General features: G+C 29.4%; 1 protein-coding gene across 1 annotated transcript in view; it reads right to left on the bottom strand.

The window, feature by feature from the left end:
• Positions 1-14377, bottom strand: part of LOC136968138 (zinc finger protein 236-like) — a 56931-nt gene that overhangs the window by 25073 nt on the left and 17481 nt on the right. The window contains exons 2-4 of the mRNA XM_067262097.1: positions 6489-7002; positions 2741-3034; positions 2507-2643 (exon numbers count right to left, since the gene is read on the bottom strand). Coding sequence (XP_067118198.1) covers positions 2507-2643; positions 2741-3034; positions 6489-6971 — 914 coding nt within the window. The 5' untranslated portion in view covers positions 6972-7002. The remainder of the gene's footprint in view (positions 1-2506; positions 2644-2740; positions 3035-6488; positions 7003-14377) is intronic.

Here is a 14377-nt window from a genome sequence, read left to right on the forward strand (position 1 = left end):
GTTCTCAAAAATTGTATAATTTTACTGCTGTGTTAAAGATCTGGCTAGCAGAATAATGTATAAATTATATTTGTTAACTGAATGTTATTTATTATACTAACCCCTGTAACAAGGTAATACAAAAGGTAATACTTCCTTAATACAAATAAAGATTGATTTGATTTAAAAAAAAAAATTCTACAATAATATTTCATTGAATTACATTTAAAATATGAATTTTTTTTATTGTAGTTTTTTCCTCAAACAGAAAAAATAATATCTTCTCTTACTTACTGACATTCCAATTTGATACACTTTAATTTATATATCAATAAAAACTCTAACTAATTGCATGAACTGATGATAAAGCAAATTTTTTAATAGACTAATTAATTTTCAGGATTTTAAAAATAATTTGTATCTTCTTTCTGAATACTGGAAAACAACTTGCAGTTTAATGCATACTTCTGCAATATTATATCACAGAAAAGAGCATACTTGCATTAACTGAATGTCTGACTGTCTGCATAATAGAAATAAAATTTGAAATATCTTTACATTATTAATTCATATTATTACACAAAAGGTCAGTAAAGTAGATTAAAAAAAAAATATGAGTATTAAGATAAAAATTAAATAGTTAATATATATTTATTTTAGATTGAAAATCTTTTGACTACAACTTTAAATTCAAGAAATCCTTTCACTAAAAACTAATGTTTTTAGTCGACAATAATGCACTGATATACACTTATTGTAATTACAAATATTGTTATCATTGTTTAATATTAACAGAATTAACAGATTCTAAAACAGTGGTTCCCAACCGGTGTTCCGTAAGCACCTCCCAAGTGTTCCGCAGATTTAGTCGCAAATCGAAAAGTGTACAATCGTATTCTAGCCGCCGAATGTCAAAAAATTAAAATCATAAAATTTTCATAAACTTAAATATATATGTACAACTCGTACTTATGGAGTGTACTACTGTTTCAAATAAGATAAAGGCAATGATAAAAACTGAATGAAATATGTAAAAAACATCAGGCACAAGTTTCCCATTAAAGTTATTTAGGTATATTTTTTCCTGTCTTAGAATTGGCGTTAATAATATGAGTAGAGATTTTGAATTATAACTGCTCAATTCTAATAAAATAACTGATGACAAGCTTATGTATTTCATATTAACTTAAGTAAGTGTTCCGCTAAAGAAAATTGCTCACAAAAGTGTTCTGCATCCTAGAATAGGTTGGGAACCACTGTTCTAAAACATATAAATTAAAACACAAAATCTTGCTTATTTAAATCAAAAATTTGGGTTATGGATGTCATTATTGTCATGTAAATAAACTTTCTTAAGCTGTCATTTCACATTACCAGCTTCAACATGTGATCAACAATGGGCAATTGTTATCAATCTTAACCAGAATTTTAAACATTAATCATTTTTAATTGTTATTTGGTTACAACATAATAGTTTAAATTACTGAAATTTCTTACTTCAATTTTGCACTCATAAATTACTAATAATTAAGAAATCTTCAAGTTATGTTAAAACAATTAAAAAATGTATATCTTTTCAGATCAATAAATCCAGAATTTCTACTAATTGCAGTCTTATTTACTCCTGTTGCTTAATGTTATCTGTCAGTTATTGTTAGTTAGTTATTTGTACAGAAGAGACCCAAAGTAATTACAATAAGTATATCCTACTGCATATTAATAAATGTATTATGCAATTTTCAAATAATAATTATAAATTAGCACAGTGTTTCTCAAACTGACTGAATTGAAAATTATAATTTGCACTAATTCTATTTGGTACAAATGTTATTTGCAAAATCCGATAATAAAGTTATTATTTATGGATATGATAGCACAATGTTCATAATTTGATATAAAGCTATAAGCCACATTTTAGCTGCTGTTGCTTTTTTTTGCAGTAAAAAAATCAGATAAAGTTAAAGCTTTATTTTTTTTGTCATAATATGTCATAAATGTAAATAATTTATGTATAGACACATTGTTTATGTATGTTACATAAACAAAAACTAATTACAATTTTAATAGAGTAAAAGATAAAATTAAGGTTGGATATTCGTTTATATATCGACATTTCAAAGTTATCTTCATTCAAGTTCAATTATACATTTTCCTTTAAAGCTAATAAAGAAATCTATTATGCACTGTTTAAATTACAGCTCTTAAGATAACTCAAATATAAATCATTTAAAGAGATTTGCAACAGTTTGAAACAAAATATTTTTTTCATTTTGATTAGTTTATATTATATAAATACAAAAATAAAATAGTTATAAATATTTTTTAGTGAAAATCAAGAAATATTTTTAATAACAAATAAGTCTATAACATATAATAAAAGTAAATTACATTTTAAACTATTATATGTATATTCAAACAGTCAAAATAAATTTATGTGACTATACTGGACTTAATGGTTAATAAAACTATTTTAAAGATAAAACAGTTTTATTTATTTTTTTCAGAAGAAATATAAAGAATTACTTACTTTAATTTATAATGTACTTTCATGTGATCTCGTAAATGTGCCGCTTTGGAAAATTTCTGAGCACAAAGCTTGCAAGGATAGGTCTTTTCTTCTGTCATTTCATCACAATGTACTTGCATATGCTTATCTAAGTGTGGCTGACAATAATACATATTAATTAGTTACGTAAATAATTAAGATTCGAATAGTAATTTATTGAATAATTTCTTCTATACAGAAAATTTATAACACTACCTGTGTACTAAATTCGTCTCCACATTCAGGACATTCTAAGTTCTCTTCCTTCTCATGTAACATTACATGAGCCTTTAAACTGGCAACTCTAGAAAATTTCTTTCCACATTCCGGACAAACAGGATCAGAGGTACAATGAGTTGCTTGATGAAGAAGTAGATTTGATTCCAAATTGAATGATGCATCGCACTGATCGCACCGGTGAGGTTTATCATCAGCATGTACCTTGCGATGCCTCTGTAATTGTCCCCATTTTCGAAATTCTCGATCACATGAATCACATTTAAATGGACCCTAAACAGTCAAGTTTGCAATTAATATAAAATAAAGATTTATTAGCTTAATGTATAACCTCAATGTGAGTCATTATACCAAATAATAATATAATTAAAATTATTTGTATTTTGAATGACAAATATACACTGTGTATCATTTCTGATTGCTAAAATTACAACCGAAAACTCATAATAGTCAACAAATATTTTATAAAAAAATAATATTGTCAATTTGTTCACGTTTAGCTTCAATCAAATTAGTAGAAATAAACTTTTCACCTTTCTTGAATTTTAATCTATCACTTATTTAAATATTGATCTGAAAAAGCAAATGTTTTTCAATGTTCTTCTATCTTCTCGTTGAAACCGTGTTTGATGAATTTGTTAAAACTCAACTTTGGGTTTATAGTCCAACGTTTTTCAATATTCAACATCATTTGTTTTATGTTTAACCAAGTCAACCTATGTACTTTTCCAGCAGAAAAGTAGATGATATACAAATGTTTTTGACTACATTCACTAGTCTGCTTCAACTCTGACTTGAGGTATACCATTTTTTTGAAAAATAAGAAGTTCCAGTTAGATCTGAAGCAGACTAGTGAGTTTAATCAGAAACATTCATAAATCATCTACTTCACTGCTAGAAAAGTACATAGGTTGATTTGGTTGAATATAGACATAAGTTCCAGCTTTCAGAAAGTGCAATTTATCATTTGTTTTTATGTTAAATAACCTACTGCAGTATTTCGCAATGTTTTTAAGCTCATTGACCAGTAAAATGTCTGAAAAAATTCTATGAACCACTAAGTTATGTAGACAAATTTTTTTTAAATCTGTGTGGGAATTACCAACATTTGGTACAGTACATACTGTGCCATTTGTGATGTAATAAATCTAAAAGCATGTTTAGAATATATATGGAAATAATTAAATTGGAAGTAAACTATTAAAATTGAATCATCAAACAAAAAGTTTTAATCTTTGTTAATTTAAGTCTGCTTACGGACTACCCGTTCCATCATCACAGACTACAGATTGAGAAACACAGGCCTACTGTATAGAAGAGTGAAGCAAACTCACATTGTTTTAATTAGACCGAGAATAAAAAAGAAAAAAACTATTTCACTTAATAATTATTCTATTTTATAAACGAAAAGTTTTAAATCCATTTTCAAAATTTAATTAAAATCTCAAAAATCGGATTAATTTATTTACTCCTTTACTTCAATACATGCAATGCAACACTGAAAAAAAAAGCATACACCAGACGTAAAAAAACCTATTTTAAGTATTTATAATGTTGTTTTTTTAAGTCTTTGACATAATTTTTTAAAATAGATATATCCAATAAATAAATAAATTTCCAACTTCACTGATAGATTGAGACAATTTTCAGAAGAAATATCTGTTACAGTTAAACAAGTGTAAAGATAAAAAGAAAAAATAATAATAAATGGGTACAAGCAGAAAAACTTGATATATGATTAAGCTTATGTAAGGGAATAAAAGCTAGTTTGCTATCAAAGTAAAAACATCCTTTCCTAATGATTAAACTACTGAATTAAATATGTCATCAATTCTGCTATTATGCAACTCATTCTTTCAGATAAGTTTATTGTTAGGCCTACTAATTTAAAGAAAAGCAGAGTGTTCACTATCTATTTATTGTTAAAAATATTCAACAACAATAAAGGCTTTCCATTGTATAATGTGCTATTTATGATAAATGTCATGTTTATTTACAAGATTTCAACCCCCAGAACCATAAGCACTAGGTGAAAGGAAAGTCTGAAAAACATTAAAAACTGCACCTTATACTGTCTTAAGATCCTATTACCATACAAAGTGTGCTCATCTGAACATGTAGATTTGTATAGCTAGAATTTATAACAGCTAACCTATAGCAAAAAATGTGTTTTAATGAGAACACATCTAAAACATACAATCGACTACAGGAAAATTTTTCTTGTGGAGTCAATTGTCTGAATGAAGATATTCCATGTCTCCCATGGCTTTTTGAAATATGAAACATTATCCTGCAAAAAACAATAGCAGAAAAGCACATAGTTAAAGTGTTATAATTGTTCAAAAGAGGACGCTGTTTGCTCAATAAAAAAAAAAATTTGCTTTCAATAAAACAACTGATGCACATTAGTTGAAAACTTTATATGTAAAATTGAATACGGTGATTTGAAAATAATTCTATTATTCCAAATAAAATCTCAATAGAAACATTCTCTTCTTAATCACTTATATGCAATTTATGCCTGTTATGGTAATCTATGCTATTTGTTAATCTCATACAAATTAAAAGTTAAATTTTGGAGTGAATTGGATCAAAGATCAATATTACAATTGTTTACATTTAAATTTTCACTTACTTTTGTTTTATGAATTTTCCTCATTAAAAAAATATATTCACTTAGTACTTTTCAATGTATAAACATCTCAATGCTGATGTTTCTAATTAGAGCCAAATGATCACTGTAATGAATTGGGCTACTTTACCACTACTGTTAATAATTCTAAGTAATTCAATACTAAAGGTATCTATAGTAGTACCAAATTACTTAGAATTTAATTATTAATAGTAGCATTAAAGTAGCCTGATTCATTACAGCAATCATGAATCTTTCGGTTCATCTGCAGAGAATTGTCTTCTTTTCAAAAATTTTAAATTTAAGTAATTGTAAATGCTACTAGATTAACGAAAAAAAAATCTCTATTTATTAACACTAATACTTTTGACTTCAATTTAATTTTTTCAATATTTATCTTGTTCATTAGCTTATCTGCTTTGTTTTGTATGAGATAAATGTTTATAGAAAGAATTAAATTTAAAATACTTGAAAATAAGAGAGTTGTCCAAGAATAAACAAAAAGATTCAAAAGTATTAAATGAGTAAATGTTTTTAAATGAGCTAAGCTCCAATTAGTGGAAATAAAAGTGAAAAATTTTAAATAATTGGAGCTATATAGCAATAGTTTTATATTTATTCCAAAATAAATAATCTTTCTACTTTACAAAAGAACTTTAATGACATATAATAATCTTATAAAACCTTTAAATTTTGATGAAAATAATGATAACACAGTTGTGTATTCTACAGTAAAATTTTTATGATCCATCACAATTTAAATTATCTGTATGGATATCAGGCATTATAGGGAGAAAAACAAATACTTCACAAAATATATTGATACTTTTAATTAAAATATTATATCTAATTTATCTAAATATTAGCAGTAAATCAAACCAAATAAATAAAAATAATTGGTACTGTTGTGTTTCAATTTTTCAGGAAATGAATTTTTTTACATATCTAACCATATCTATCTGCTTTGTTTTGTAATAGAAATATATGTAGATGACAGTTATATATTTATTAATAAACTTTATTTAAATGATCCAATTCACTCATTGCTATTTTCAACAATATACATGTATGATATGAAATGTATTCTTTATTTACTTTTCCGATAGGTGGTCTGATGTCATCTGCAGCTTCAACAGCCGGAACGGTGGAATTTTGTGACGCAGTAGTAGTCGGAGTCAACAATAACGATTGGGGATTAACTGTTTCTTCAGACACTGTGGTTACAGCTGGCTGTGTTGTATCCGATGCTGAAAATCTCAAGATGCTACCATCAAATATGGTTGCTGTCTGAGTTGTACCTTGAGTCAATAATGCTACCTGGCTGGCATCGAGTAAAACTGTACCAGTTCCATCAGGTGCAGTTGCTATAACTAAGCCTGCACCTGAAGTCCCAGAGATGAAAGGAACATTCAGAATTGTTGGAGTAGTACCAGTTAGCGTGGCTCCAATATTACTGATTGCATCAGTTAAAATTGGCATACTTCCAACAGTCACAACAGGAATAGTCTCAGGTAACAAAGTTGCATCAGTTGTAATAATAGTATCTGACAGAGTTGAAGTTGCAACACTTACTTCCATTGTATATCATTAATTTTATTATTTTCAAGACCTGAAAAGATATATATATTTACATAAATACATTTAAATAATCTTATTTTAATTAAATATAAATTATTCAAAAATCTCATCATATCGTTTCAAATGATTTTAAAATTTTACTATTTTAATGTTAATATATTAAAAGTGTAATAATTAACTATTGCTTTAAAATACAACAGAATCTGCCTATTGTAATCACTTTGGGACTTATCTATATTAATAACAATAACCAACTGTTAACATTATGTACAATAAGTAAATTAGATAATTAGTGGAAATTCTGGTTTTATTGATTCTGATATTAAAAGAACATGTTAAAACAATTACAAAATATATAAAAAATATTTATAATTAGAATTTTTAATTGATAGTAATTAATCCAATGATTTCTGTTGTTTCTTACAATACCACATTGCAGTTTCTTGCAGTACCATCTTTTATCAACAGCCTGCATATTAATCAAGTAAGAAATTTCAGCAATTTAAACTACTGTACTTTAAGCAAATGGCAATCAACATTTAATGTTTAAATCACTGGTTATGACAGATAATGATTGTTTTATTATCCACATGTTGAGTCTACTAGTGTGAAAAGATAATTTACAAATGCCTGTTTATCTAAACATAATAAGTTTTATAAATATATTTGAACTTATATATTTTGGAACATGCTAATTCTGATAACTTTAAACAACTAATTCTAAAATCTGTGATCACAATAGATTCTACTGTATTTATATTTTGTTATCATAATAACTATAAATTACAAAACATGTTTTTAAAATTCTTATTATAAAAAGATTAAAATTTGTTAGAAAAACTTCTAATTTTTATTTCATTTTTATTCTTCTTACTTTCACTTTCTCCTGAAAATAATTTTGAATTCAATCATAATTTATTATGATTGAATTCAAAATTACATTAAATAGTACATTACATATCCATTGATCTCTTATTCTATCGAATCTTTTCAAAGATTTCAACTTTCATTGAATCTTTTATTATTGAAAACAATTTACTTTGATTTGGTCATTATGAAATACATGTTATCATGCAGTATGAATGACATTGTATCAATATATCATCATCATACAATATAAAAATAATTCTATTTTCAATGTAGAAATCTGTACTAAACTATTGCAACATAATTTAATTGAAAGACAATGTAACAAGGATGGTCAAATGAACAAGACAGTAAAGATATCAGCATGCCAATCAGATAGCCCATGTCGAGTTCACAAGAATACGGGATCGAGAATGCAAATACTGTACGACGTAGTGGCCAACAACACTAACCAAAGTAAACCTTTATCCAATGGTGGACAGCTCTGTGCATAACTTGAATGAATATAGGCTTATAAATTGGCACTACAAAGTTGTAACCTCATCAACAGGTAGGCACACTTAAAGGACAAGTGTCTTATCAAAGCTGCCAAATGAGCATATAGACGATTAGATTTCTAAATTCTAAGTGTAAAATCACTAACTTAGGCATACACAAATTATTTTTTGTGTTTGCCTAAGCTTGCCATTAGCTTGTCACAAGTTTATCTGAGCAACTGTGGGTAAATTCTGAGCATATTTTCATTTTTCCAAAAAAAAAAAAAAAAAAAAAAAAACATTTTTGAGTGTAGGACAATGAAAAAATCTGGCTGCCCTGAGTTATTTATAAGTATGTACAGTGCTGTATTTCTTAGCAGTTTTAATATCTGCAATATATTTTAATTTGTAACATTGTAAAAGTAAATAAATGCATTTTTCAAAACTGACTGACGTGACTCGCAGATTACATAAGTTAACTCACATTTACGAACCTAACAAGTCACTGATACAAAATTTTTAGGCATACCATAAGCTCTGCGTATGGCCATTTCCTAATGGAACCAACCATCGTCTTCTCTTTATCACAAGCTTGATGGCTTCAACACACTGTGGCATTACTTTTGCATCAGTTCATTACTTGAAGAAAAAGAATAGTTTAACAATTACTTTTCTTCAAATAATGAACTGTAATATCAAAAGTTATGAGCGTTTTAAGTTTTACACAACTGCCATAGTACATACATGTGAAGTTCATTGAAAAAAAAAGAAGAAAAACGCTTTAAAAAAGTCATTAGAAAATTATTATTATTTAGTGAAAAATAATTTAATGGTCGATACGTAAAAATTTAAATGCTCATAACTTCTGATAAATGCATCTTTTGGATATAAGTTTGTTTATTTTTAATGCGGAATATAAAATTAAAAATGGGGGTTACAATTCTCATTAAAAAAAAGAACTTAACCCGTTTTCATCGATTGTAGCGCCATCTTGAAGCGTATTTTTCGAGTTATTCCACTAGCTAATTAAAACGGTTCACTCTGTATATTTTAAACATCAGTTCAACAATTACCGAGAAGGAAATCAGACTGTTTCAATGTTGCCACATTCCCTGTGTAATTCGGTAAACCTAATGAAAGCATCCTTCTATTAATTAGGTTATAAACTTCAAAAACTGAGATATGATAATTAAACGTAGAATCCGTAACATTGAAATCCGCAATTTAAGATAAAAATAGAAAAAAACCTCTTTCCACCCTGCGGGCACTAAGAGGCTTTCCTTACAAGCATATCGAAAGTTCGACCAAACTTCACGAGGCGTCCGTAGTAAGGGAAAGGAATCGACATATCCGGATGAAATCACAATAAATTTCTGAAGATTTGAATCGGAATCGAATCCGGATCTTTCGGAGCGGCGTGTTGGCGCCTTTGCTATCTTTTGCCATTCTGGTGTTGAAGTCTCGCTCAAAAGCGGAGATAGTTTATGTTAACTGTAATTGTGTCTGTATAAACAATACTAATAGTTATAGCCAGTTTTATAATTAATATACCGATACTGATATATCTGAAGCATTTCGATTGGGAGCTGTTAATCTAAATATCAACTCATACTCGGCGCCAGAAAAATATTTACCCGTTCCTTCCTTAAAAGAAACCAAGCTGCTGCAGGTTTAAAAACAGATACAATACTTAGCATTTCTAAAATTAAGTAACCTCTTTCTGATCAACCTTCGTACGCTACTTGTGTGTGATCATTCAAGTGAACCAATTTTTCAAATTAATTTATGGTTTTTACTGTTTAATAGCGCACAATGAAAATTTTATTATTGAAATATTCTATTGCAACTCGTAATAAAATTCCCGTTATCCACCCAAAAGTCAGTTAATAACCACTGCTTTAATAAATTGCTACCATATTAAAATAATAAATTTTTATGTTTCCTCCAATTCTGTAAAAGAGAAACGTTTATCTAAACTTAATTTGCAATCTAGACTGTATTCACACGCGGAATTGAAATACACAAAGGCCAGTTAACAGCATTTCGGGTCATCCTGTATAAACATATTGAACGGACGGCTGGATAGCCGAGCGGTCAAGGTGGCAGTCTACCGCTCTGGGGGCCCGGGTCAAAAAATCCCCAGGAATTTTTCGAGGGGTCTGTCTGAATATATCGGGCCCCGTCCCTCACCATAATGGACTTGATAAAAGAGGCTCTCTTAGTGCCCACAGAGCAGATTTAAAAAAATATATATATTGCACGTATAGAGCATAATACGATGGTAGCATTAAATTGATTTTTATTGACTTATTTTTGGAGTATTAGGTCTTTTCTCACTGATATTAATGTCGCTTATTTCATAATGTTATGATCAGTTAGTTGAAGAATGTAGAACCAGTTCTACATAATACGAAAAAAAAAAAGCAGGACATGAAAATCCTGAATGTTTGTGCCAAACAATTCCACAACTGTTAGGGGTTTGCACTAGTGTTAAAAACAACCCCCAGAATTTTTGCAGAGTATTAGCGAAGCTTCTCTTACATGGCTTATAGAACTGAGTTCGTTCTCAAAATCTGATCAGCTAATTTTGATTAACTATGTCATTTTACATAATACAGGAAGTGGAAATTACAAATGTTCTATGATTTCGTTTTCGAGATACAAGATCGCTAGAACGTGTGCGCGCAATATTTTTAATTGTTTTTTTTTATGCCAACGGCAGGTGATCATCGTAGATGGTCCCCGAAACATTATTGACTTACTAGCGTTTCGACTTAATTCTTAGTTCGTGTTTAGACAGAAAACGAACTGTGTCTAGTTAACACTACAGTGCAATCACACAGCTAGGGGAATTGTTATGGTAACAGTAGTAGCCGTTTACGTTAACAAATAATGTTATCAGTTTTCGTATGTCGATATTCTAAAACTTAAAATATCGATATCGTAAAAATTTGATGGTATCAGCATAGTACTATAAACCATCAATTCTCGATCACTGGCCATTGCGACTTCGAAATAAAGATGTGTAATAACAAGATATCATTATTTTTAATAATATAAAACATTCGTTATAAGCTGCAATAGAATTTGCTAACAGAACTAGTATTTTTTTTTTTTATCTTATGATGAATATTACTTAAATTTTAGTTGGTCTTTTTAATCTGACTCTTGAGTAACGTATGGACGGTGATCCACTAAGTCGATTTTGCTAAGAACACAGATGTTATATCAACTATCAAAATTATAAGCTTCGGGTTTAATTTTACAATAATATATAAAGATGGCCCAAAAGTCAATTAATTAACTATTCTCTTACTCAGATATTTACACCTTGCAAAAGTTGTTCAAAATAAAATGGTCTTGTTCATACACAAATTACAATGTTTTGACGTAAGTTACTTTCATAAAATTATTTCTTGCAAAAAACTGAGCCTAATTTTCAGCCTCTTGTATTATTTGTTATTTTATCAATTTAAAAAAATTCCAATAAGAAAAATATTGAACAATTTCCTTCTTGTGGAAAATGCCATATTTCTCGATGTACCATCTCTATAAATTTCTAATATATTTTTTTGGCTCTTTACTGACTTGTATCAAACGTTCGACATTAAATAACTATATATAGAAAAACATTACTATGTAGCCCCCTCACTTATGTGGCTATCCATAAAATTCCACCGTAAAACTGCTTACGTTTCAATGTAAATCAAACTCCATCTTCGTAGTCATTGGCCACCTCACTTAACAGGCCAACAGAAAAGGAAAATCTCACGTTATTTAAACAATAGATCTTTGAGAATTCAGTCCTGTTGCTATAGTTTTGAAACAGTTTACCGAGATCTGCATTAAGAACACAAAATTCAGTATTCTAATTTTTTCATAACCTCACCTGTGTCCGAAAATTGAATACCCCGAAGGTGGCCGCATAACTGAAATTTACTATATATTTTCCATCTTACGAAATTGTTTGTAAAAATTTCTAAAAATATATTATTCTCAAATGATTTTCATTGTTCAAATCAAAAATACCAATTCTTTAATAAGTGTTTTTCAAAACGAGCAGTTATTTATTGTGATATCGTCACAATGCCGGGCTGCAATTTTAAATCATATTTTTACTTTAACTTAAAATATATTCTCTTCACCTCAAATTATTCTCTTCACTTGCCCCTGTACATCATACTTTTCCTTTAACAATAGGATCGTGCCGGACACCTTTCAGGGGAAAATTTTTGAATTGAAATAACATGCCTTCCGGTTGCATCGGATGTTCGTATATAGTATATATCGATAGTTAATCGGAGCCTACTTCCCCGAAGATTTCCATGTATGGTCTCGACTTTCATCTGTCTAACTCCATTCTCGAGATTAAGGAAAGATGAACGGACGACAGTGGGAATTAATAGGTCTACAATTTTTTCAAATTGCTGCCCAATAAATGATTATTAAACGTGTGATCCACAGAAAAATAGAATAACATTTATATTAATAAAAATATAACATATTTGCGACCAAAACTTTATGGTACAGTCTTTTGTTAGTGTTTATCAAGATAAAAAAATCAGCAACAAGTTACTTAACTTTCCCGGCAACATTTAAAACTGTGGCGTCATCTGTTATTTTATTATTAAAAAGTTTTTATATATCATTTTTAATTCTTATAAAATGGCAAAAAGCTTAAATTTCAGGTTAGAGATGAGTTTTATATTTAAAAAAAAACAATGTAAATGCTAATAAAAAATAAGCTATTTTACATCGGAGCCACCAGAAGATCACTCAAGGAAAGGCTGGCGGAACATCAGAGAAATATAAGAAGCGAACAACCATGCACAGCGTTGGCGACTTACGTCCTGGCAGATCCCCAAGAAGTCCAAGCTGAATGGGCACAAGCAAGATTAGTACAAGCAGTTCGCAACATAAAGCACCTCCGGTATACAGAAGCTTGGCATATCTGCAAAGCAAGCCAGAAAGGACAATCTATCAACTTCAGAGAGGCTAGTAAAATATCTGCAGCCTGGCGCTCAGGCGACATGTAAACGTCAGAAAAGCGGATATGCGGACGCCTACGCAAAACAGAAACCGTAGTTATTGTCTCTGCACAGCTCCTCTCCTTCCCGATGTTTTGTGCGCCGTTCGGCTTGCACCATAGTTTATGTTTGTACTTTACTTTTAATGTCTCCAAGGAGCATATTATTTTTCATTGTCTGTTATTTATCTTTATTTTTATTTTTATCTTATTCTCATGTAATGTGTTATTTAATACGCATCGATGTAGAGATGGCGCATGCAATTCTCTTTAGAATATTTTTAAAAACGTTCCAAAGTTTGTTCGCTTTTGCAAATTTTCGATGTGTTCGATTTTTTCTTTTTTTTCTTTTTCTTTTTTGGATATTTTCCTGAAGAAGGTCGTTTAACACGACCGAAAACGTTCGTACCGAATAAACACGGCTGCATTTTATAAGGTGGCATATGTGTAGTGTTTTAATACGATATGCAGTCTACGACGAGTTGTAAATGCTAATATCAAGTAAAATCTTCATGAAGCCCGTCCACACTCAAGATACGACCCCCTTCTATCTCCTCAACCCTTCAACCTTTAACCACCAAAATTTAATAGAATCACTGCCTCTAATACACAAATCTCCCTGCAAAATTTAGGAATATTCTCGACAAAAGACACAGGAGTTATTAAGCTTCAAAGTGGGTGAACAAACTTATGCCTCCACACAAAAACCAGCATACATACAGGAAAAAACAACCCGACTTTTTTGCATTTCTCGACTTCAAGATCCCGAATCCAAAAATATAAAAATCTTGGGGAATCATTTTTTGACCGATCGCCATACTTTCCCTCTTATATATAACAACTGGAAAAGCAATAAATATTCGCCATCATTTATACATATGTTTCGTAAATTTATCGGGTTTCTGAAGTGTGTATACACGTGAATTTTTGGTTATTGAAAAGGTTCTCTCAACACTTAAAACATACCAAATAATAAGCTTCCAAACCTTTCAGTTGGAACGTGAGAAAATTTTGCATCGTAAGTTTGGCGATTTTGT

This window comes from Centruroides vittatus, unplaced genomic scaffold (genome assembly GCF_030686945.1).
Source record: "Centruroides vittatus isolate TY-2023 unplaced genomic scaffold, ASM3068694v2 contig_1401, whole genome shotgun sequence".
Classification (NCBI taxonomy): Eukaryota; Metazoa; Arthropoda; class Arachnida; order Scorpiones; family Buthidae; genus Centruroides; species Centruroides vittatus.